At 46.0% G+C, this 21,065-nt stretch overlaps 3 protein-coding genes and 1 long non-coding RNA gene across 11 annotated transcripts; 3 read left to right on the forward strand and 1 right to left on the reverse strand.

Moving 5' to 3' along the window:
* Positions 1–91: 91 nt before the first annotated feature.
* On the reverse strand, positions 92–1,635 carry LOC110176063 (nucleoside hydrolase). Its single transcript, XM_020942284.2, has 3 exons — positions 1,448–1,635; positions 1,057–1,376; positions 92–994 (listed from the first exon to the last, which is right to left on the reverse strand). Exons 2-3 carry the CDS (start codon positions 1,267–1,269, stop codon positions 176–178), a joined length of 1,032 nt encoding a protein of 343 aa, XP_020797943.2. The 5' UTR covers positions 1,270–1,376; positions 1,448–1,635; the 3' UTR covers positions 92–175.
* A 536-nt stretch (positions 1,636–2,171) lies between these two features.
* On the forward strand, positions 2,172–4,349 carry LOC110175976 (nucleoside hydrolase). Its single transcript, XM_020942171.2, has 3 exons — positions 2,172–3,203; positions 3,430–3,873; positions 3,947–4,349. The coding sequence occupies exons 1-3, from the start codon at positions 2,967–2,969 to the stop codon at positions 4,325–4,327; spliced, it is 1,062 nt and encodes a 353-aa protein (XP_020797830.2). The 5' UTR covers positions 2,172–2,966; the 3' UTR covers positions 4,328–4,349.
* Positions 4,350–4,702: 353 nt separating this feature from the next.
* X11L (amyloid-beta A4 precursor protein-binding family A member X11L) lies at positions 4,703–13,135 on the forward strand. 8 transcript variants are annotated; one of them, XM_086839204.1, is made up of 11 exons: positions 4,703–4,837; positions 6,155–6,686; positions 6,754–7,308; positions 7,367–7,483; positions 7,541–8,491; positions 8,551–8,902; positions 9,231–9,352; positions 9,616–10,008; positions 10,061–10,537; positions 10,599–10,739; positions 10,809–13,135. In XM_086839204.1, the coding sequence occupies exons 2-11, from the start codon at positions 6,309–6,311 to the stop codon at positions 10,878–10,880; spliced, it is 3,558 nt and encodes a 1,185-aa protein (XP_086695330.1). In that variant the 5' UTR covers positions 4,703–4,837; positions 6,155–6,308; the 3' UTR covers positions 10,881–13,135. The 8 variants fall into 8 exon arrangements, with proteins under 8 accessions (XP_086695330.1, XP_086695326.1, XP_086695333.1 ...); XM_086839200.1 differs by having other exon boundaries at positions 4,723–4,837; positions 9,213–9,352; XM_086839201.1 differs by having other exon boundaries at positions 4,748–5,010; positions 9,213–9,352.
* Positions 13,136–16,096: 2,961 nt separating this feature from the next.
* LOC110175999 (uncharacterized) lies at positions 16,097–18,605 on the forward strand. Its single transcript, XR_015273104.1, has 4 exons — positions 16,097–16,522; positions 17,669–17,824; positions 17,890–18,202; positions 18,258–18,605. It is a non-coding gene; the product is annotated as an uncharacterized LOC110175999 (long non-coding RNA).
* Positions 18,606–21,065: the final 2,460 nt, after the last annotated feature.

Raw genomic sequence — 21,065 nt, forward strand, 5'->3', positions numbered from 1 at the left:
AGTCAGGTTACACTTGATCCCTTATCTGGCCATAAAGTGGACTCTGATTAGAGCAAAGACATGGCTCAACCAGAGATTACAGCACCAAAAATTTCTTCAATTTGTTCTTTTACATAATTTCCCATATACATATCTATAGGTACATATATACATACACATACTTCCTAGAAGTTGACTAACCGCAAAGCTGTGCTATATCCGTTTCGGGCAGGAATCCCGTGAAGGCAATAATCGTGCGATAGGGTTCGCCATTTAAACGTCTTATGACGCGCACATTGCTCTTCTTGCCGTGAATGTCATCCACTTTGCGGCCACGCAGGTGATCCAGCACCATTTGGCCGCGGGTATGCACACCGCTTAGCTCCACGGCGGCATAGTACTCCCGCTGATCGGCAATCATTGCCTCGGGGAAGAGATAGGTGGCCGTCAGCAGGGAATCACAACTGATCCACTTCACATAGCCACGAGGCACCAGCATGGATCGCTCCACTCTGTTGAGGAGCTCCATAAAGGGATGCTGGACCGCTCCCAGCACGTTGAGTCGCCAGTCAAGGGTTACACCAAACTCGCCATCGATGCAGGGCTCCCAGGGTAGAAGCAACGCTGGCTGCTTCAAGTGCGTCAGAGATATGTGCGCCGCCTCGGGATCCATCATGAAATTGAACTCGGCGCTCTTGGTGACATTGCCCTTACCCTGAATATTGCCGCCCATGATGTATACGCCACCGATCTTGTCCAGAAAGGCGTCGCCATACAGATTAATGCAGTTGGCAAAGTTCGTAAGCGGGCCGCAGAGCAGGAAGTCCACTTGACCGGGATGCTGGCAGGCCAGACGATACATGGCATTGACGGCATGCTCTGGCTGCACCTCCTTATCCGCATCCACAACCGGATAGTCACCCACGTCGTTGAAGCCGTCTATGCCATGAAAACGATTGGTGTAGCTCCAACTAGTCGGCACAATGGACTTGGCGCAACCCTGAAATACGGGCACCTGATGGGAGGGAGAACAAGAAGTCAGTTGGGAGAACCGGTTTAGTGGCAGCACCTGCTTACATCCCGCCTGTCCAGCGTGTGGAGCACCCGCAGGGCGTTCAGCGTGCCATTGACCACGTCAGTGTTGCCCTGGGCGCTGGTAATGGCCACCACTTTGACAGTTCTGCCGCCGGGTAGCGTCAGCTCCTCTGCCCGCAGCATCATGGCTAGGCCCCAGGCATCGTCCGTACCAATGTCGCAGTCGTAGACCACCAGGCGCTCCTTCTTCTCCATGCTGCTCTGATCGTGGCCCGTTTAATGCCGAATTATTTGTTGTTCCCGCAGTGTCGTCTGCTTTTATCGATTGCGAATGCTGTGCTATCGCCATGAGGTTGCTATCGCTAATAACATCGCAAATAACCATAATTATAGTGGGGTTTTGAACAAATTGTTTAGAACGAATTGTAGGCACCCTCATCTTCTTTTTTATATTGGGAAGATGGTTTTTCAACTCCATGGATCGCTGGTATAACAAATTATTTATTTTTGTAAGCTTTAAGTTGTCAAATTAACTTAAATTGTTATTAAATTTTTATTAATTAAAGCGCAGCATTTTGATCAGCTGTCAAGTGTCAGACGTCTTTGCAGCTGAGTTAATGTGGTGAATTTCTTTTTCTCGGTCTTGTTGCTGTCACAGGCTCCCTTTTAGTTGATTTTAAACCTTCAAATATAAAAGTTAAGTAAACAATAAATATAAATAGATCAAATTATAAGTGTATACAGAGTATAGATTCCTTTAAATGCCAGGATAAGCCTTGCTCTCAATACCAGAAACTGCAGTGAAGTTGGGTGCAGTTTTCTACTCACCTCACTTACAGTGCCGTCTGCAATATGGATAATAGCTCCCTTCGTTTTGACTTGAGTAAGTATTTAATGAATTTAAATCTTATTTACTTTAAACTATATTTTAACTAATATTTCAGCTCCATTTCGAAAATATATTCTATCTGTATCTAGCCTCTTGACTTAAACTATTTTTATTAAGTTAAACTACTTTATTAAATGGCATCATTCAAGCAAGTAAGAATACTTATGTAGATTACGAAAGACCTTAATAATATGTATACATATGTTAAGTGGCTGCCTTCCCACATTGAAACTATACAAGTATTCTATATATGTAAATGGGAATCTACATAGATTAATCCAAGTGTCGCAAGTGGGCGATACGACTTTAGTCCGCAGCCTGTTATTATCGCAACGACCTGCCGCAACTCGATTGCCACAAAGAATTATTAATATACGTAACGTAATTCTAGTTCCAGTTGCCCTTCGAATCTCAGAGATTTATTAAATTAAATTGTAACATAAACTCAATTACCCTTAACGCCATTTTGGGATGTGGATTATCTGGAATTCCTACTTGTGTCCCATTACTTTGAGTAATATGTTTAGTTAAGAAATTTAACAAACTATTTAGATTGCTTTCTTCTATAGTCTCATATTTGTTGTATACCAATTGCATTGCTGAAATACCTTCATAAACTATTTTAAGGACATTTTGGCAAGAATGTAATGCCAAGACATTATAGGGATAGGGTAGGTAAACCTACATCATATATGCTTTCCTAGAATACTTCAAGACTGGTGATTAGTGTTTACACATGGATTATCTTTCTATTTCCCGCACTGATAAGGGTATTTGCCTGTCGACCAGATAGAAAGCCGATTCCCGACGAATCCCACACACACATCTCGCAAACGTTTGTCCCTCTCTGGCCAGCTGATTCACTTAACACATGAAATACAGCGCAGATATGCATTGCACACATGGCGACATATCGCACATGTGGGCACGGAATCGGGAATACAGATTGGACAACGAAACGGAGGGCAGAGCCGGAGCGGCGTTGTGAAATTCCGTGATACGGCTAGAGCCGAGTGGAAACGATGGACAGCAGTTTACATTCACCATTCACCAATTGCCGGCGATGGCAGACGGACGCACAGCGGCAAACGGCGACAAAGGAGGAGATGCACCCAGATACGTCATCCTGGACTGTGACGGTGGCAGCGACGATGCCTGGGCGCTGCTCCTGCTGCTACATGCAGCGGAGAGCCACGGCATCCATCTGCTGGCGGTGACCACGATGGGATGCGGCAATACCAGCCGAGAGAGTGCGGTGCGGAACATGCGACGGATACTCGAGGCCTCCAACCGAACAGACGTATGTAAATATAAATAAAGAATACTTATTGAATAATGAAGCCCGATCCCATCGATCGCTAATTATCGTACATAAGAATTCAAGAAAAATAATATGATAATCCGAGTGAAAAAGAAAAGCTTCCTGGATGAGATTAAAGAGAAGCCATTCAAGGAACGTCTGCTTCCCTTGGATTTCGCATTAACTTCTTCATTTCTATTAAATCATTAATATTTCTTTCCCGCAGATCCCTATATATCTGGGCGCTGTTGATCCCCTAATCCCTTGGAGTGAGGACGAAAAGAAATACTTCCATGGCCGCGATGGATTTGGAGATTGTCTTGAAGATGCCTGCGATCCGGTGGAGAGCTATGTGCAGCCAAAGCATGCAGTGACTGCCATATATGATCTATGTCGTGCGAGGCCCAAACAGATCACTGTTTTCGCCGTGGGTCCCCTTACGAATCTGGCTCTAGGCTATACCATGTACGGCCAGGAGTTTGGGGAAAACTTCAAAGATATTTTCATCATGGGCGGGAATTACCAGGGCGTGGGGAATTCCTCACGTGCCGCCGAATTCAATTTCCATTCGGATCCGGAAGCTGCGCACACTGTGCTGTTGAGAAGCAGCTGCCCCATCACCGTCCTGCCCTGGGAACCCTGCACTGCTGAGAGATTCAACATATCCATAGTGAGTAAACACCAAATTCTGGGGGGAACCCCTCAAAGTTACACCAAATACTTAAATGTTCCTTCATCTGCAGGACTGGCGCCTGAAGGAATTTGCCGCTAGGGCAAAGGATGCCAAGCATCCGGCCATTACGATGCTCAACAAAGTGGAGGCCGCTCAGTGGCTACCCACGACCGAGACGTACGAGACGTGGAATCCCTGCGATGCTCTGGTAGTGGCCGTGTGGCTCTTCGGAGACCGGTTCATACGCAAGCACAGTACCTGGCATGCGACTGTTGACCTCCGGGGGACCCACACCCGCGGCCAGATGGTGCTCGATCACCTGCGAGAGCGGGAAAAGCATCCAGAGAATGTACGGATCATTGAGCACGTGGACGCGGAGTTCTTTAAGCGGATTTGCGAGTGGATTGCCGGCCTGGATGATGGCAGCAATCTGCTGCGGGACACGCAATAATAAATCCATATCTGTAGTAATATTCGCGCTTTTTTTGCATTGTTTTATCAAATTTTTATTTGCTCCTATTTCATTTTTACTGCCCTCTTCTACTGATAAGGCGTCAACAAATGAGTATTGGATCTTGTCTAGCTCTTGAGCATTATTTTTAATTGCTTCTAGGTAATTAAAAGTTTATCATATAACTTTCAAATGGCAACAGTTAGCAATAAAAATTAGGATAAATTTTAATATTTCAAAGCTCAAAGTTTGAACAATTTTGTGTGGCCATACTTTTATTATAATTCACAATAGTGTTCGCTAGAGTATCGATGACGTTGACTTATCGATATGCCCTACAGCGTCTGCAATTCATTTGTCGAGTAGTCGTTTAATGAATACAATTAAATCGATAAATGAAACATTATAGTCGATTGTTGTATATCATATGATTAATCGTGCCATCACTACCGATAGTAAAGACGGGGAAATAAAAATAAATCACATTCGGAGTGTAATATGAATTAAATGGTAATTGTTAGAAAAATCGCGACAGGTGTTGATTACCAATGCAGTCTGACGCGTTGTTATTGCTGCCTCTGCTTTTGGGCCGCTGCAGCAATAGTTGCTGCTGTATCGGTGTTCCTTCGCGCTGTTCTTTCGCGTGTGTTGTTGTTCGCTCCGCCTACTGCGCCCCATACCGTGTAAGAGGGAGCTGCGAAAGAAAGACCAAAAAAACAACGGCATATCTATTGATTTTTAACAATACGCACATAGATAGACACACACACACACACACACACACACGCACGGAGTTTAGTGTTTTCCCACGCCTGGCGCTTACGACGCGATTGCCACAACAGTCGGCGACAACAAAGGCTGCACCACCCTCAACCCCCTCCCACCGGGCGTGTGGGTGTTTGTTGTTATGTCTGGAAGTGCAGCAGCAGCTTCCTGCGTTTTGTTTTGCCTGCGCGAGAGGACTTTTGGAGGCCAAGTTTACGTGCGCAACCACACACACGAACGCGCCAGATTTCCATATAATACACACTACACACGTGTGTGGTGTAGTGTATGTGCTGTGTGTGTGTTTTGTTTGAAGTGTTGTGTGTCCCCAGATGCCTGGCAAGAGTGGGTTAATTGCCCGCATTGATTTCCCAAAGCAGCCGCGGGCGGAGCAACTGCAGCAGTAGCAGCAACAACACCACTTAAGCTTGGCCAAAAACAATGGCAGATAAAGAACGCTGGCACAGACTCATCATCATCATCATTGAATCATCACCAAGAGGAGCTTACGTACATATGTAGTTGCAGTATTCAAAGGCCATTCGCCAAAGCGAACAGCACTTCTATGACTGTTTTATAATCAAAATAGCCAGGCGAAGGGAAAAATCAAAAGTATTACCAATTTAAGGTTTTACCTTGAAAGTGTTAAGCCGATATTAAGTGCATAAAAATCTGATATTTCAGCATAATATCCTTTGATTTTAATACTAATTACCTCTTAAATCAAGCCCCAGTAGGCCAGCTTCGAAAGCTTCAAAGATACATAAATATAATAATACAAACTTCTGCATTAATTCTGTATTATATAAAGTTTTCATATTAATAAAGTAATCTGCGCAAAGCTCTAATAGATATTAAAAAAACCTTAAGAGATACCTTTAGAGGTAACAGGAACGTGTTTAATTGCTGTTCCGAGTCTAAGCCTCAAGTCGCAGCACTTTCTGTAAGAGTAATTATAATTACAATCATCGATCAAATCTACCCCTCCTTGCCAGTGACAATGATTCATCATGGGCTCCATTAGATCATCGACTAATCGAACCTCCATTTCTTCTCCACCAGGCAGTGGCCCCCAGGTGAGGGCATGTCAGCAGCCATCGCAGCAGCAGCAGCGGTCGGAGAAGCAGCAGCAACATTAGAGCAGTAGCAGACTAAGCCCCGCTACCCCAAGGTCATCCCAGTTCCGAACCGATCCGTCTATCCCAGTCAGCCAGACATGAACTCCAATTCCTGTAGCGACAGCAGCAACGAGTCCATGGCCAATCAGCTCCAGATGAACTTTGGCCAGCAGACCCAGCAGCCGGGAAAGCAGCAGCAGCCCCAGGAGCGTTATGTCTGGGAGATGAGAACTCGCAGTCCGAATGTCACACCAGCCAGCACCGTTCTGAACTCACCGGATCTGAATGCCGAGCTGCCGTATGTTCCCATGCAAGGGCAGTCTCCATCCGTGGGCGGTGGTCAGGGACTACCCGGTTACGGGCTATCTTCGGGCCGAGACTCGGGCAATTACTACTACCAGCGGCCGCACTTGCACCAGATCCGACTGGGAAGGAGTCCGGGCAGCCAGTTCGAGTCCCGGGATGCCCTGCCCCAGGTAAGCTAAGATTAAAACAAAATTAAAGGAAGTAAAAATATATCTCCGTTGTATTCTTAACTTTTAGGGACTGGCCAGTCCCGGATCTCCAACGGATGTGGGCAAGGCGGACGGACAATGCCTGAGGGATGGCGAGATCGTGGTGTTCGATGATATCGACACCAATTGGATGAACAAGGCTTCGAGTGGCCAGAGACCACTGGGCAGCAACGAGGATGTCCTTAAGGTGACCAAAATGATTGGCCAGCTGCCCATTGCCGAGTACGAAGGATCTCCACGTCGATTTGGCGGTAATCAACCGAACAGCACCATCCTGGGCGGTCCTCCTCGGAAACGTCCGCCGGGATTTCCCCAAAGAGTTTCTCCCACAAACAGCAACACTCACACTACAGCTAATTCGGTGACGGCAAAGGCATCCGTGGGCAATCTCATTGATCTAATTGATCACGAGGAAGATCGAGGCTCCAGGACGGTGCGGGAGGAGAAGACCCCAACATTCGATTACTTGTACGAGTTCTCGGAGACGCGAAAGGTGCTGGAGGAGTTCTTCAAGGCGAATCCAGAGGACGAAAAGCGCTTTACGGACTACACCACGGAGAGTGGCGACGATGTGGCTAGTTCGGTGAGCTGTGTAACCCTTCCCTTCCTTATGATTATAATGTGAAATTTTACGAAAATAGCAACTGGAGTACCCGAGCACACCCATGGAACAGGCGTACATTGGGCAGCGTCTGGCGAGAATTCCCAAGGACGATGAGCTGTTCATGGTCCACAGATCGCCCACCAAAAAGCCAGCAGTGAGTTGAAATTCCTTTGTACATATTTAAAATTCTAATTAAATTATAATCCTTTAGCCCAGTGACCCAAATCCATCGATCCACAATCCATACCAGGAGCAGCACAACGACATTGAGCTGTATATCGATTCGAATAGCCGCAGCAGCGGTGATCTGGCTGACACGGAACTGGAGGCAAATCTGCGACGGCACTCGCGGAACTTCACCCTGTCTCCGGAGACCACGGACTACGATTCGAATTGTGGTGATCTGGATAGTTTGTCCAACGACATCAACTGTCCCACGGATTATGGCAAGTTGTACACGAGTATGCCGGTGCTGGAGGATGGTTTGAGCAGCGGTCACGCCTCCGATACCGAGAACAATGTATCCGTGATCTGCGACAAACAGCATTCAGAGTCTCAATCCCATTCCCAATCCCACTCCCAGCCAGTGGTGCTCGAGCACAACGGGAACGGGGAGCGATTGGAGAACGAGTATAATGCAATGAGTGCCAGCATGGCGACTCTAACCACAGATGCCTCTCAATCGGCGCTGATAAGTGATTTCGCCTCGTTGCCCATGCCCATGCCCCCGGGACCGTTGCCGCTGACACCGCCTCAAATAGAGATTGCGGATCCCAGTGAGTCGGTTATACCCTCAGATGGCGAGAACCCGCTGGACAGTCACTACGGTGCGGTATATGCCGCGGCTTTGGGAGGAGACTCAGGATCGGTTGTGGAAAAATCAGGGTTAGGTTCTGAAACAGCGCAGCCTCAGCCGCTGCAGGAAATCCAAGAGGCCATGAAGGAGATACGTTCGGCGTTGCAGCGGGCCAAGACGCAACCGGAGAAGCTCAAGTTTTGCGATGAGGTTCTGCCGCCGGATCCCGATTCTCCCGTTTGGGTGCCACGTAAGGGAGCTGTTCCAGCTCCGACTGTTGCACTGACCGAGGAGGAACCGGACACGGATCTGGAGACGGATCGATTGCTGGGTCAGCAGCAGCAACAGGACTTCTTTTCCGATCAGGTAAGAAATTCAATTATATGTTCTTATTCTTAACTCATTAACTTTTAAACATTTCGTAGCCTCTGGCAGCGGACAGCAATGCGAATGAGGACACAGAGATCGCAGCTAGCAATGGCCACCTAAATAATGGTGCCTTGGACAACAACAACCCGAATCCGAACTCGAATCCTATGTGTAATCTCAAGCCGCATACCTATTCTACGTCCACCATACGCCAAGGTATCGGCACCTCGCTGACGCCCAATTCACCGGACATCTGTCAAATAGTGGGCACATCGGCAGCAGATATCCGGACATCCATAAGTTCGCCCGAGAAGCTGCAGCAGTATACCAAAAGTCCCACGGGTTCCATCAAGTCGCTCAAGGATTCGGCTAACTCGGACAAGAAGGCCAAGTCGCGGAACAAGGAGGGTGAGTAATAGCATTCTAGCATTGGAACGCCCCACTCCGGAATTCCGGATTGCGTTCTAGCTTACTGATTGTATAAAAAAAAAAACCTATTTTTCACGCTGCGCTATTTGTAACAACATTTGATTGTGATGGCAATGTAAGTCGAATTCTTAATCATGTTAATTAGGGTCTAAATGAAAGCAAACCTACCAAGCAGCGTTAACTGCTTCTATCTTAAGAGCTAGCTTTGTGCATTTCAAATATTTCTATTGATATTTAATCAACGATATATTCTGATAACTAACAAATTTCATCCAATAACCCCGTACAGGTTTTTTGGAACCCAAAGTTCTTATCGAGGGCGTGCTATTCCGAGCCAGATATCTTGGATCGACGCAGCTGGTGTGCGAGGGTCAGCCAACAAAGTCGACCAGGATGATGCAGGCCGAGGAGGCTGTCTCCAGGATCAAGGTAAGTGTGAAATTATTAACCTAACTCCTACACACACACAGGTAAGAGCCTCTCCAAATACCCCGCTAGGCTATGCTCTTTGTGTCTCTGTCTAAAAATATTTCTCGTTCGCTTTTCTCGTTCCCTGCTGCTGCGCATTCCTCTGTCTTTATAGGCTTTGGTAAGAGATCGATCATTGTGTTAGCCCCCATTGAGAACTAGGTGCCAGATATTCTTGAAAACATGAGTCCCTTTTCATTTGCTACTTTCTATTTTCCAAACAGGCTCCCGAGGGTGAGAGTCAGCCGAGCACTGAAGTGGACCTGTTCATATCAACCGAAAAGATAATGGTGCTGAACACAGACCTCAAAGAGATCATGATGGATCACGCTCTGCGCACCATATCCTATATAGCCGATATCGGTGATCTGGTGGTGCTAATGGCGCGTCGCAGATTCGTGCCCAATAGTGTGACGACGGAGCCCACTGTTGTTGCCAGTCCGACTGGCGATGCGGTGCCGGGTACTCCGGGAATTGGATTAGGTGAGGAGGAGTCGCCCCCAAAAGAACAGCAGCAGCATAGCAAGCACAGTAATCGCACGCCCAAGATGATCTGCCATGTCTTCGAGAGCGATGAGGCGCAGTTTATCGCTCAGTCCATTGGACAGGCCTTCCAGGTAAGCATCACACCCAAAATGATATAGGATCACTCTAAACTGGCCTTGTTAGGTGGCCTACATGGAGTTCCTCAAGGCAAATGGCATCGAGAACGAAAGCCTGGCCAAGGAGATGGACTATCAGGAGGTGCTCAACAGTCAGGAGATATTCGGTGACGAGCTGGAGATCTTCGCCAAAAAGGAGCTGCAAAAGGAGGTGGTTGTGCCGAAGGCTAAGGGCGAAATCCTAGGCGTTGTTATTGTCGAGAGCGGCTGGGGCTCCATGCTGCCAACGGTGGTGATAGCCAATCTAATGTCCACTGGAGCGGCAGCTCGCTGCGGTCAGCTAAATATCGGCGACCAGCTAATTGCCATCAACGGCATGAGCCTGGTGGGATTGCCGCTGTCCACCTGCCAGAGCTACATACGCAATGCCAAGAACCAAACTGCCGTCAAGTTCACCGTTGTGCCCTGCCCGCCAGTCGTCGAAGTGAAAATACTGCGGCCCAAGGCGCTGTTCCAACTGGGATTTAGCGTCCAAAACGGGGTGGTGAGTTGTTTAGACCGAATAATTGTTTCCGACTATGAAATTTAACCATGGTGCTTTGTAGATCTGCAGCCTTTTGCGCGGAGGCATCGCCGAGAGGGGCGGAGTACGGGTCGGCCACCGCATCATTGAGATTAACAATCAAAGTGTTGTGGCCGTTCCACACGATACCATTGTCAAACTGTTGTCATCCTCAGTGGGCGAGGTATTTCCATAATCATTCAAAAATTCATTTACATAGATTTATGTTGTAATTATTTTATTTCTCAATTAGATCCTGATGAAGACGATGCCCACGTCCATGTTTCGTTTGCTCACCGGCCAGGAAACGCCCATCTATATATAAATATTTAAAATATATATATATACATTTATCTGCTCACACACCAAGCCGCACTTCTTCGCTGAAACGAAGCACACTGCAATGCCGGAAAGCCACAGCATGCCGATCAGCATCAAGGGTTCGAACGAATATAAAATTAATTTAATTATTTGGAACTGGAAACCTTGATTTGATCGATTCAATCGCTGTTTTCAAACTCTGTTAGCAAAATGTGTATATTTTTTTTTTAAACTCAACTTGATCTTATTTATCTTTTTTAGAAATCTGTTTTCTGTATATCTAAATACATATTGGCGAAAAGCCTTTACATGAGATTTAAGAGCAAACCTTAAAGTTGATCGTGCAGTTTTAAAATGTTTAGAATCGATTTGAACTTGTACAAATAATTGCTCGATAATTAATCAATAGGAATACTTGATAAACTGCCCAGAAATCGATAGTAACTGCAGTGAAAGCATTATATTTCATAAAATATATGTTATTCATGGAAAATAATAGACTGTTGATCAATTTGTACGACGATTTAAGTCTTGCAAGATTTCGATATGACTGTTTCAATTTAAGTATCGAAAGATATTGATATTAAATTTCAAACTCGAGCAGTTTTAGGTAGATTTTGTTTGAAATTGAGATTAATTATTTTTACATAAATTGAGAATTTATTATCTTTCAACAAATATTAAAATTATCCTTCTTGGTTGCACTGCTTCCTCTTTTTATTCCCATTCTCTTAATATGAAAAAGACTGAATTTAAAGCATGTGTGAGCGAGTGTGCGTGAGCAAACATTGTACAAAAACCTTGATAAAAAATGTGTATCCCCAAAAAGAGTTTCCAAGAATCCTCAGCAACCCCAATTCCCAAAATCCCTCGCATCCAAAAATCATGTAAGACAATAGTTTTTAAGCGTTCGATTGAATTTACTTGCAAGCAATTATTTATAATATGATATTTTCACATTATTTGTCATGTAAATTAATTAATCAGTTAATTGTTTAGTTCTTTAACTACATTTATAATTTCGTTGAAGAGAAACAAAACAAAAGACCTTATGCCAAAAAGAGAGTTAACTTTTAAAAGATGCGATCAGTTGAGATTTCGTTAAGCGTTTTTTTTTAATAATATTATTGTATAAAGGACATTGTGGATGATTATTGCAATACCGATGACCGGAAACCGATATTTATAATTGTATAGCCTTAGCTAACGAAGCCATGCCTGCAGAAACAACAAACAAACCAACTAACAAAATAAAATGCATTTAAAGCGCGTCAAAAACGAAGCGAAATTTCGATTCTAATTGTATAATTGTATGTATGTATGTATGTACAAGAAAACTGCACATTTCCCAATCGATAACGATCGATATATACTCGTACGATAATTAAATATGATAAATCTAAAGCGGAAACAATAAGCAAAACAGCAAAAGTAATATGAAGAACAATAATTTCAGCATTCTCCAAGTTTCTGTTCAGTGAAGAGAAGGCGCCGCACACAAAAAGAGCGCTGGAAACGAGGATAGATCATGATTTAACTGTAAAATGTGGTCTCATCAGCTTAGTCGAGGACGATTGGCACTTTCTCTCAAGAGAGACGAGTGTCCTTAAAAGAGCGCAGATCTCATGATGAGACCATATGCTTCATGAGATAAAGAATAGATAGAGCGAGAGAGAAGAGAGCTTATTTTTGCATAACTTAGAAGGCGATTAAAGGAAAAACAAAAACTCAAAGCGACAAAAGATAAAGCAAAAAACAAAGAACATATTTAAATTAATATGTATACATATGTTATAATTAATCTAAAAGTAAAAACAAAGCGACTAACAAAAGATATTTTAAATATTCAAAGTGCAGGTAACAAACGCAAGTTAATAATATTTATATAAATATATACATAAATAAATAAATATAAAACTTCTGATTGCCATTCGGAAGCGCAGGCGCAATATTTTTGCAAGACAACAAAACAAAAGCAAGACACACAACACACAAGCCACACACACCAACACAGTACACGGCCGGGAAAAAAAAACTAATAAATACCTTTCTAAGCTACTTGGTACACGGAAAAAAAAAATTCATTAAGAAATCTCCATATAACTCTGCTACTGCGCCTCTAACTAACTTCTAGAACCAAACACTAATCGTATACTACTTAATGCAATTTCATTATTAATATTTAACACGCAACCGAATACAAACAAAAGAGAAATGCAGCAAAACAAAAATAAACTACATTTATACACAAAAGCAAAAGAACTTGGTTTTTACATTTCATTCGATTCTTTTTCAGTGAATTATTACAAAAGAATTTTATGGTTCGGGTGGATTATAAGGTAGGCTTCGATTCAGTTCAATGCTAAATTAAATTTTTTTTAATTTTGCCTACTAAAATGTATCTGAACTTAAATTAATATATTTATTGTCTTTTGTTCTTGTAAATTTTGAATTGTTGTTAAGGAGTTGTTATTGTTTTAGGCAAAAACAGGCCTTCGATTTGCTCAATTTCAGTACAAATCCATCGAATTCTCGACCTGAAGTATCAGGCGAACAGAAGGCCGCAGCAAGCAAATTTAAATTTCTACAAATTAATTGTACGGCCTAAAGGTATGCTACACCACACTCCCAAAAGTATGCAATTCCAAAAAATGCAATTTTTGTAGTGTGACCAGATCGTTTTGGCTCGGTTTCGCAGGAAGGTATTTTGAATTTGTGCTATCGTTATCGGTGTGTATCGATATATGAAAATCAATTGTTCTTCTGGCAGGAACGGGATCGTGAAAATAAATGTTAGTTTATTTTATATATTAAAACGTAAGAAACTAGTAGCGAATAATGGATTCTAATTTGCGCAACGTAAGTCCAAAACTATTTGAGCGCCCGCAGAGCCGTACTCATCAGCTATTCCCCTCCAGTTCAAGGATTGCCTTGGACAAGCTTGTAACTCGCTTTGAGTACCTATACAATGCTCCACCGTTAGGACGTTTGCGTCGACAGATTACCAGCAGCGCAAGCAAAAGACATTTAAGGACAATCTGCGCAAGAACCGCAAGGTCGTCAGCCACTGGATCAAATATGCGCAGTGGGAAGAGCGGCAGCAGGAGTTCCAGCGGGCGCGCTCCATTTGGGAGCGGGCGCTGGATAACGAGCACCGGAACGTGACGCTCTAGCTAAAGTACGCTGAAATGAAGAACAAACAGGTGAACCATGCCCGCAACCGGTGCGATCGCGCCGTTAACATAATGCCGCGCGTCAACCAGTTCTGGTACAAGTACACCTAAATGGAGGAGATGCTGTAGAAGTTACCGGGGAGCGGCAGGTACGTGATCATATCATAAGCTTTTGGTAGTGTGACCATATCGTGAACTTCTTGGTAGTGTGACCAGCTTATTGTCACTGCTCTAATATCGAAGAGTGACTGTCAGTTTTCACTACATGTTTTTGTACAGTAACCATATTATTTTTCACAACTTTTTTGCAGTCTGACTTGGTAATTTTGCACTAATTTTGCAGATGATAAGGAAGAATGTGCAGGTTTGACTATCGGCTGCTGGCAAGTAACCAACTGCAAAACTGCTACAATATAACACCGGAGCCGCCGCAGCAGAAGCTCATCACCAGGACCATTTCCACAAAGGGCTTGATGCAGCGGTTTGTAGCCTCCATGGCAAGCTGGTGACACCCAATAGTCTCCTGCTGCCTGTCTCGCCATTGGAAAACATTACCAGCTCCGGGAGCAATCAGAATGGAAATTAGCAGAAACAGCAACAACATCAGCCTCAAGCTGAACACACGCTGGGGCGCTGGCCTTCTTGGAGAACGGGAACTCGCCAACGGGCATTACCACTGTGACCCGATCACCGGCAGGCATCGAGCGGGACTCGGAGGGCAGGCCGTTGCGTCGAGGCTATGTGCCTGTCGAGCAGAAGATCCTGCGGGAGCTGTAGGTCCTCAAGTTATACGAGACTGACCTGAAGCGCCTGCGCAGGATTAACAGGCAGAACACACTGAAGGCTTCGCTGGACCAGCTGTGAGTACAGGATAAGGCTATTAAGAATCGTCCTCTCATCATCTTATATTTTTCCTCCCCAGTCAACTCAGCACTCTGAGGTGGAGCACTGCTATGGATCCGGAAAACTGCGCAATGCCCAATCCACCCAGGAGTTGGATAGAAATGGGCAAGTGTTAGATAACCTACTTAAAGAAGTTTGATTCTCATTGAATTTTCATTCTATATGAACAGCAACAAACCAGAGGTCGTACACAATCGCAGCCTGAATGCAGCCGCCTACATAGCTAATGGAGTCAGCAAATGGCAGCATTAATGGGATGCGTCCGGCCATGTCGCTAGCCCAGCTGTGTGATCTGACGCCCAAGGAAGCGCCCTCATCGTAAGGCTTCATTGCCCAGTGGGAAAGCCTAATCAAGAAAAATCCCGAGAAGAGGACGGTCATTAAGGCGGCCATTTCACTTGTAAAAAAGGTGAGACCATATCCATTATAACAAGCTTTTTGCAGTGTGACCAACTCGTGTTTCGCTACTTTGACATCGAAGTGTGACCGGTTTGGGTTTTAGCTGCTTGCCTGCCACCATGTGCTGCAGCGACAATCACTGATGACATGCAACCATGTGCAGCTTTAACTATCGCCTGCTGGCATGGAACGACGTGCAGCTTTGACATCGGACGTCTTAGGTTATGGTGAATGCACTTAGGAGCAGCTACAGGATCAGGATAAGCTGGATCATTTCCAGATCCAGATTCGCATTCAGATGACTCGGGCATCTCGGCATCTTCGCAGAGCAACAACAACCTCAAGGATAAGCAGCAGCCGCTCAAGCTGACAGTGGTCACCCCCCCCCCCAGAAGCAGCGTTATATTGGACATTGGCCTTCTACATGACACCGGAGCCGCCGCAGCAGAAGCTGCTCATCACCAGGACCATTTCCATGCCGCAGCTGAGCCGCCTGCCCTACCAAGGGCGTGACACCCAATATTCCCCTGCCAGACTCGGGGGGGCCGGCCGTTGCGTCGAGGCTATGTGCCCGTTGAGCAGAAGATCCAGCAGGAGCTCAGGGCCTCAAGTTGCGCGAGACGGAGCTGAAGCGCCTGCCCAAGAATAACAGGCACAACACATTGAAAGCTTCGCTGGACAAGCTGTGAGTACACGTCAAGGCATTCAAGAATCCTCTTGCCATTTTACGTTTTTTCGTTTTTAGCCAGTTCAGCAGAGACGACGAGGCCAATGCGGACGATGAGGACTCTGAGGTGGAGCACTGCTATGGACCCGGAAAACTGCACAATGTCCAGTCCACCCAGGAGTTGGATAGAAATGGGCGATCTCGTGGTCCAGCAGGTTGTACTGCCGGTGGAGCAGCGACCTTATATCCGATTCCGATCCGGTCAAATGCCGCTGGCTAAAGAAGTGGAATGAGAAGAGCGTCGACAACTCCGAAACGTCCAACTGGATCACGGCCAATACTAAAGAGTGTCCCAAGTGGAGTGTGACCATTGAGAAAGTCGGCGGTTGCAACCATATGGTGTGCAAGAACCAGAACTGCAAGAACGAGTTCTGTTGGGTACGATGAGGATGAAGCCAAGACAGCTCGTGATGCCCAGGAGAAGTAGCGCTCATCCTTGGCCAGGTGAGTTTTTATACTATTCTAATTTTTGTCGAAAGCTTGTAATACTGTGAAGGAGTCATTTTCGACCCTATAAATATTAAATGTATATTCTTGATCAGCATCATCAGCCGAGTCGGTCCAGCTAGGGTCAGGGTCAGTTTTAAAACTACCGAAAGAGTAAGATCTTATAATTAATTAAGGCTTTTAACTTTGAGTATACGTTTGTAAATATCCTCCATACAAATTATCGAATCACTTTAAATTAAAACTAAGTAATGGGATCCATGGCAATAAGGGAATTAATTGAAAAATAAATGCATAGCTAGCAGAGCTGAATCTAGACCAATGCATGATCCCTCCTATAGCATCTTTATATATATATGATATAACTGTCATTATTTAGACTTACCCCAGTGGAGGACACGTCATTGTCTAGTTCCTTCCAGTGTAGACTTCGAATCTTGTTGACTTCAAGGCGTCATAATATCGAAGATCACTTCCTGGTTATCCAGATGAATTCGATTGGCCATGTCATTCTTTTAATCACTATCACTATCGATGTAAACACTAGGTACCCCTAGGACAGACTGAGGTCGCGGCGAACAAAGTGCCTCTATTTATAGTTCCCGAGTCAAGAGAACAGAGAACAGAGAAAGTGAGAGAGTAAGAGATAGGCAGAGAAACATACAGAGAACGAGTTAGCTCTGAAGATGCACATTGGGAGTTGGACCTACCAGATAAAAAGAGGCAGAGAGAGTAAGAGAGAGGGAGAAAGGGAAAGAGCTGTTGATGCTGATCAAGAATATGTTTACTTAATAAGGGCGTTACTGCGTTCTAAACTTTTAGTAAAATTATAATACCATGCAAGGGTATAAAAATGATAAAATAAAGTTTGGATTTTAAGATTCTTGCAGAGGAAAATATAATTTTAATCAGTGGAGTCATTTTCGGCTTTATAGGGTCGTACCTCCACTGATTAAAATTATAATACTCTCTGCAATATTATTAAACTATATATTTTTACATGCACTTTATTTATTGACATATCAAAGTTTAAAAATCTCGTAATTCAGCAAAACATAAAAGCATTAATTTTAGTTAGCTTTAGTTCATTCTTCAACTAACAGCTGGTGTTTGTTTATTAATTTGATTATAAATTATTTTCAGAACTTCTTGATTCTGCATGCAGCAGAAGGAGGATATTGAAACGGGTCTGATACGCATGCGTGAACGTTTGGAGGAGTCCGCTCAGCATTCGCAGGCGGTGCAGCGCGTGCCTGCCGAAATGAAGGTGGAGGATTTGCAGCAATGCGCCAGCAATGGGTGAGTACAGAGTTAGGTAAAGTTAAGGAACGTCACATAAATTAATTTCTATCCTTTGTATCTAGGGCACCGTCTGAAGCGAGCTTGACGAAAGCAAGCTGTACAACAACATGGAGTTCGAGTCGATAGAAAAATTCTTTTCGGTTTACCAAAAGAATGCGGTATCGGTGTTTAGAAAAGATTCGAATGAAAGATATTCCCTTACTTAATATTCTCCTCTCTTTTCACAGGCTACTGATGGATCCTATGAGGATCTGCGAGCAACTGGCGGCAAGCCAGCCAAGCAAGCAAGGTGCTCTCAGAGATCGATGGACGCCGGGCCCAGAACTGCACTATCCTGCTCAGGAAGCTGAAGATGGGCTATACGGAGATATCAAAGTAGGAGTTTCTTTGGTCACCTCCTGGTTCCAAATACTAATCTCTTCTCTTCTAGGGACATTCTCTCGATGGTCAGCAACAAGCAGCTGACACTCGACATGGTCTAGCAGCTGCTAAAGTTCCCGCCCTCGGCGGAGGAGCGCGCACTGTTGGATGAGCATAGCGAGGATATTGAGTCACTTGTCCGCGCCGATCGCTTCTTTTACGAAATTTCAAAGTTGGTTTGAAGGGCATCGAAGAGATTTGGCAGTCACTAAATTTTTTGTTCTTTTGTCCTGGCAGGATTCCCCACTACGAGCAAAGGCTGAAGAGTACTACTGGAAGCGCTTTATGCCGACATCAGCAGCTCAGGGAGCAATCAGAATGGAAGTCAGCAGCAACAACAACACCAACAGCAACACCCTTAAGCTGAACACACGCATGGCGTTGGCCTTCCTGGAGAACGACATTACCACGGCATCTCCAACGGGCATTACCACGGCATCTCCAACGGGCATTACCACGGCATCTCCAACGGGCATTACCACGGTCACCCTATCACCGCCAGCCATCGAGCGGGACTCGGAGCACAGGCCTTTGCGCCGAGGCTGTGCCCGTCGAGCAGAAGATCCAGCAGGAGGGCCTCAAGTTGCGCGAGACGGAGCTAAAGCGCATGCGCAAGAATAACAGACACAACACATTGAAGGCTTCGCTGGACAAGCTGTGAGTGCACGTCAAGGCATTCAAAAATCCCCTTGCCATTTTACGTTTTTTCGTTTTTAGCCAGCTCAGCACAGACGACGAGGCCGATGCAGACGACAATGACGATGAGGCTCCACTCTGAGGTGGAGCACTGCTATGGATCCGGAAAACTGCGCAATGTCCAGTCCGCCAAGGAGTTTGAAAGAAATGTGCAAGTGTTAGATAACCTACTTAAAGAAGTTTAATTCTTATTGAATTTTCATTCTTTTATCAACAGCAAGGAGCCGGAGAACGTACACAAGCCCGCTGGCAATTGCAGCCTGAATGCAGCCGCCAGCAATGGCAGCATTAATGGGATGCGTCCGCCCATGTCGCCTGCCCCGCTGTGTGATCTGACGCCCAAGGAAGCGCCCTCATCGTAAGGCTTCATTGCCCAGTGGGAAAGCCTAATCAAGAAAAATCCCGAGAAGAGGACGGTCATTAAGGCGGCCATTTCACTTGTAAAAAAGGTGAGACCATATCCATTATCACAAGCTTTTTGCAGTGTGACCAACTCGTGTTTCGCTACTTTTACATCGAAGTGTGACCGGTTTGGCTTTTAGCTGCTTGCCTGCCACCATGTGCTGCAGCGACGATCACTGATGACATGAAACCATGTGCAGCTTTGACTATCGACTACTGGCATGGAACCACGTGCAGCTTTGACATCGTACGTTTTAGGTTATGGTGAATCCACCCAGGAGGAGCTACAGGATCAGGATAAGCTGAATCATGTCAAGGTCCAGATCCGCATTCTAATGACTCGGGCATCTCGGCCTCCCCGCAGAGCAACAAAAACCTCCAGGCCAAGCAGCAGCAGCAGCCGCTAAAGCTGACCGTGGTCACCCGCCAGGAGCAGCGTTACATTGGACCCAACTGCCTCAACATGACACCGAAGCCGCAGCAGCAGAGCGGATCACCTGGACCACCTCCACTCCGCAGCTAAGCGGCCTGTCTGAGAATCTGAATGCATTCAGGAGCAGCCACCGGATCAGGATGAGCTGGATCGTGACCAGGGCGAGCTGGTCACAGCCCAGCCAGCGGCAGTGCAGACCACTTCGCACCTGCTGCCCATTGATGAGCTATCCAACACCCCGTGGCTGGCCTCTAGCGTGATCAGCGCCAAGGAGGAGAGCCCTGGTGACCCGCATTCTGATGACTCGGGCATCTCGGCCTCCCCACAGAGCAACAAGAACCTCCAGGCCAAGCAGCAGCAGCCAGGAACAGCGTTACATTGGACCCAACTGCCTCAACATGACACCGAAGCCGCAGCAGCAGAGCTGATCACCTGGACCACCTCCACTCCGCAGCTATGCGGCCTGCCCCAGAATCTGAATGCATTCAGGAGCAGCCACAGGATCAGGATGAGCTGGATCGTGACCAGGGCGAGCTGGTCACAGCCCAGCCAGCGGCTGTGCAGACCACTTCGCTCCTGCAGCGTTACATTGGACCCAACTGCCTCAACATGACACCGAAGCCGCAGCAGCAGAGCTGATCACCTGGACCACCTCCACTCCACAGCTAAGCGGCCTGCCCCAGAATCTGAATGCATTCAGGAGCAGCCACAGGATCAGGATGAGCTGGATCAAGTCCGGGGCGTGCTAGTCACAGCCCGGCCGGCGACAGTGCAGAGCACTTCGCTCCTGCTGCCCATTGATGAGCTATCCAACACCCCGTGGCTGGCCTCTAGCGTGATCAGCGCCAAGGAGGAGAGCCCTGGTGACCCACATTCTGATGACTCGGGCATCTCGGCCTCCCCGCAGAGCAACAAGAACCTCCAGGCCAAGCAGCAACAGAAGCACCCACCCGCCAGGAGCAGCGTTACATTAGACATTGGACTGCTCGATGACCACGGAGCCGCCGCAGCAGAAGCTCATCACCAGGACTATTCCATGCCGCAGATGAGCGGCCTGATTAAGCGGTTTATAGCAGCCTCCCATGGCAAGCTGGTGACACCCAATATCCCCCTGCCGGACTCGAGGGGGGCAGGCCGTTGCGACGAGGCTATGTGCCCTTTAAGCAGAAGATCCTGCGCAAGATTAACACGCAGAACACACTGAAGTCTTCGCTGGACAAGCTGCGAGTACAGGACAAGGCTTTCAAGAATCCTCCACTCATCATCTTACGTTTTTTCGTTTCCAGC

The sequence above is a fragment of the Drosophila serrata genome, unplaced genomic scaffold (genome assembly GCF_035046125.1).
Source record: "Drosophila serrata isolate PLE 108 unplaced genomic scaffold, ASM3504612v1 contig_362, whole genome shotgun sequence".
NCBI classification, from domain to species: Eukaryota; Metazoa; Arthropoda; class Insecta; order Diptera; family Drosophilidae; genus Drosophila; species Drosophila serrata.

Bases quoted from the DNA above. Each gene is read 5' to 3' on its own strand.
- LOC110176063 (XM_020942284.2), bottom strand. From the start codon at position 1,269: ATGGAGAAGAAGGAGCGCCTGGTGGTCTACGACTGCGACATTGGTACG. The intron at 995-1,056 runs GTAAGCAGGTGC...CCCTCCCATCAG, and splicing joins ACACGCTGGACAGGCGGGAT to GTGCCCGTATTTCAGGGTTG.
- LOC110175976 (XM_020942171.2), top strand. From the start codon at position 2,967: ATGGCAGACGGACGCACAGCGGCAAACGGCGACAAAGGAGGAGATGCA. The intron at 3,204-3,429 runs GTATGTAAATAT...TCTTTCCCGCAG, and splicing joins AGGCCTCCAACCGAACAGAC to ATCCCTATATATCTGGGCGC. The intron at 3,874-3,946 runs GTGAGTAAACAC...CTTCATCTGCAG, and splicing joins AGAGATTCAACATATCCATA to GACTGGCGCCTGAAGGAATT.
- X11L (XM_086839200.1), top strand. From the start codon at position 6,309: ATGAACTCCAATTCCTGTAGCGACAGCAGCAACGAGTCCATGGCCAAT. The intron at 6,687-6,753 runs GTAAGCTAAGAT...CTTAACTTTTAG, and splicing joins CCCGGGATGCCCTGCCCCAG to GGACTGGCCAGTCCCGGATC. The intron at 8,903-9,212 runs GTGAGTAATAGC...AACCCCGTACAG, and splicing joins CAAGTCGCGGAACAAGGAGG to GTTTTTTGGAACCCAAAGTT.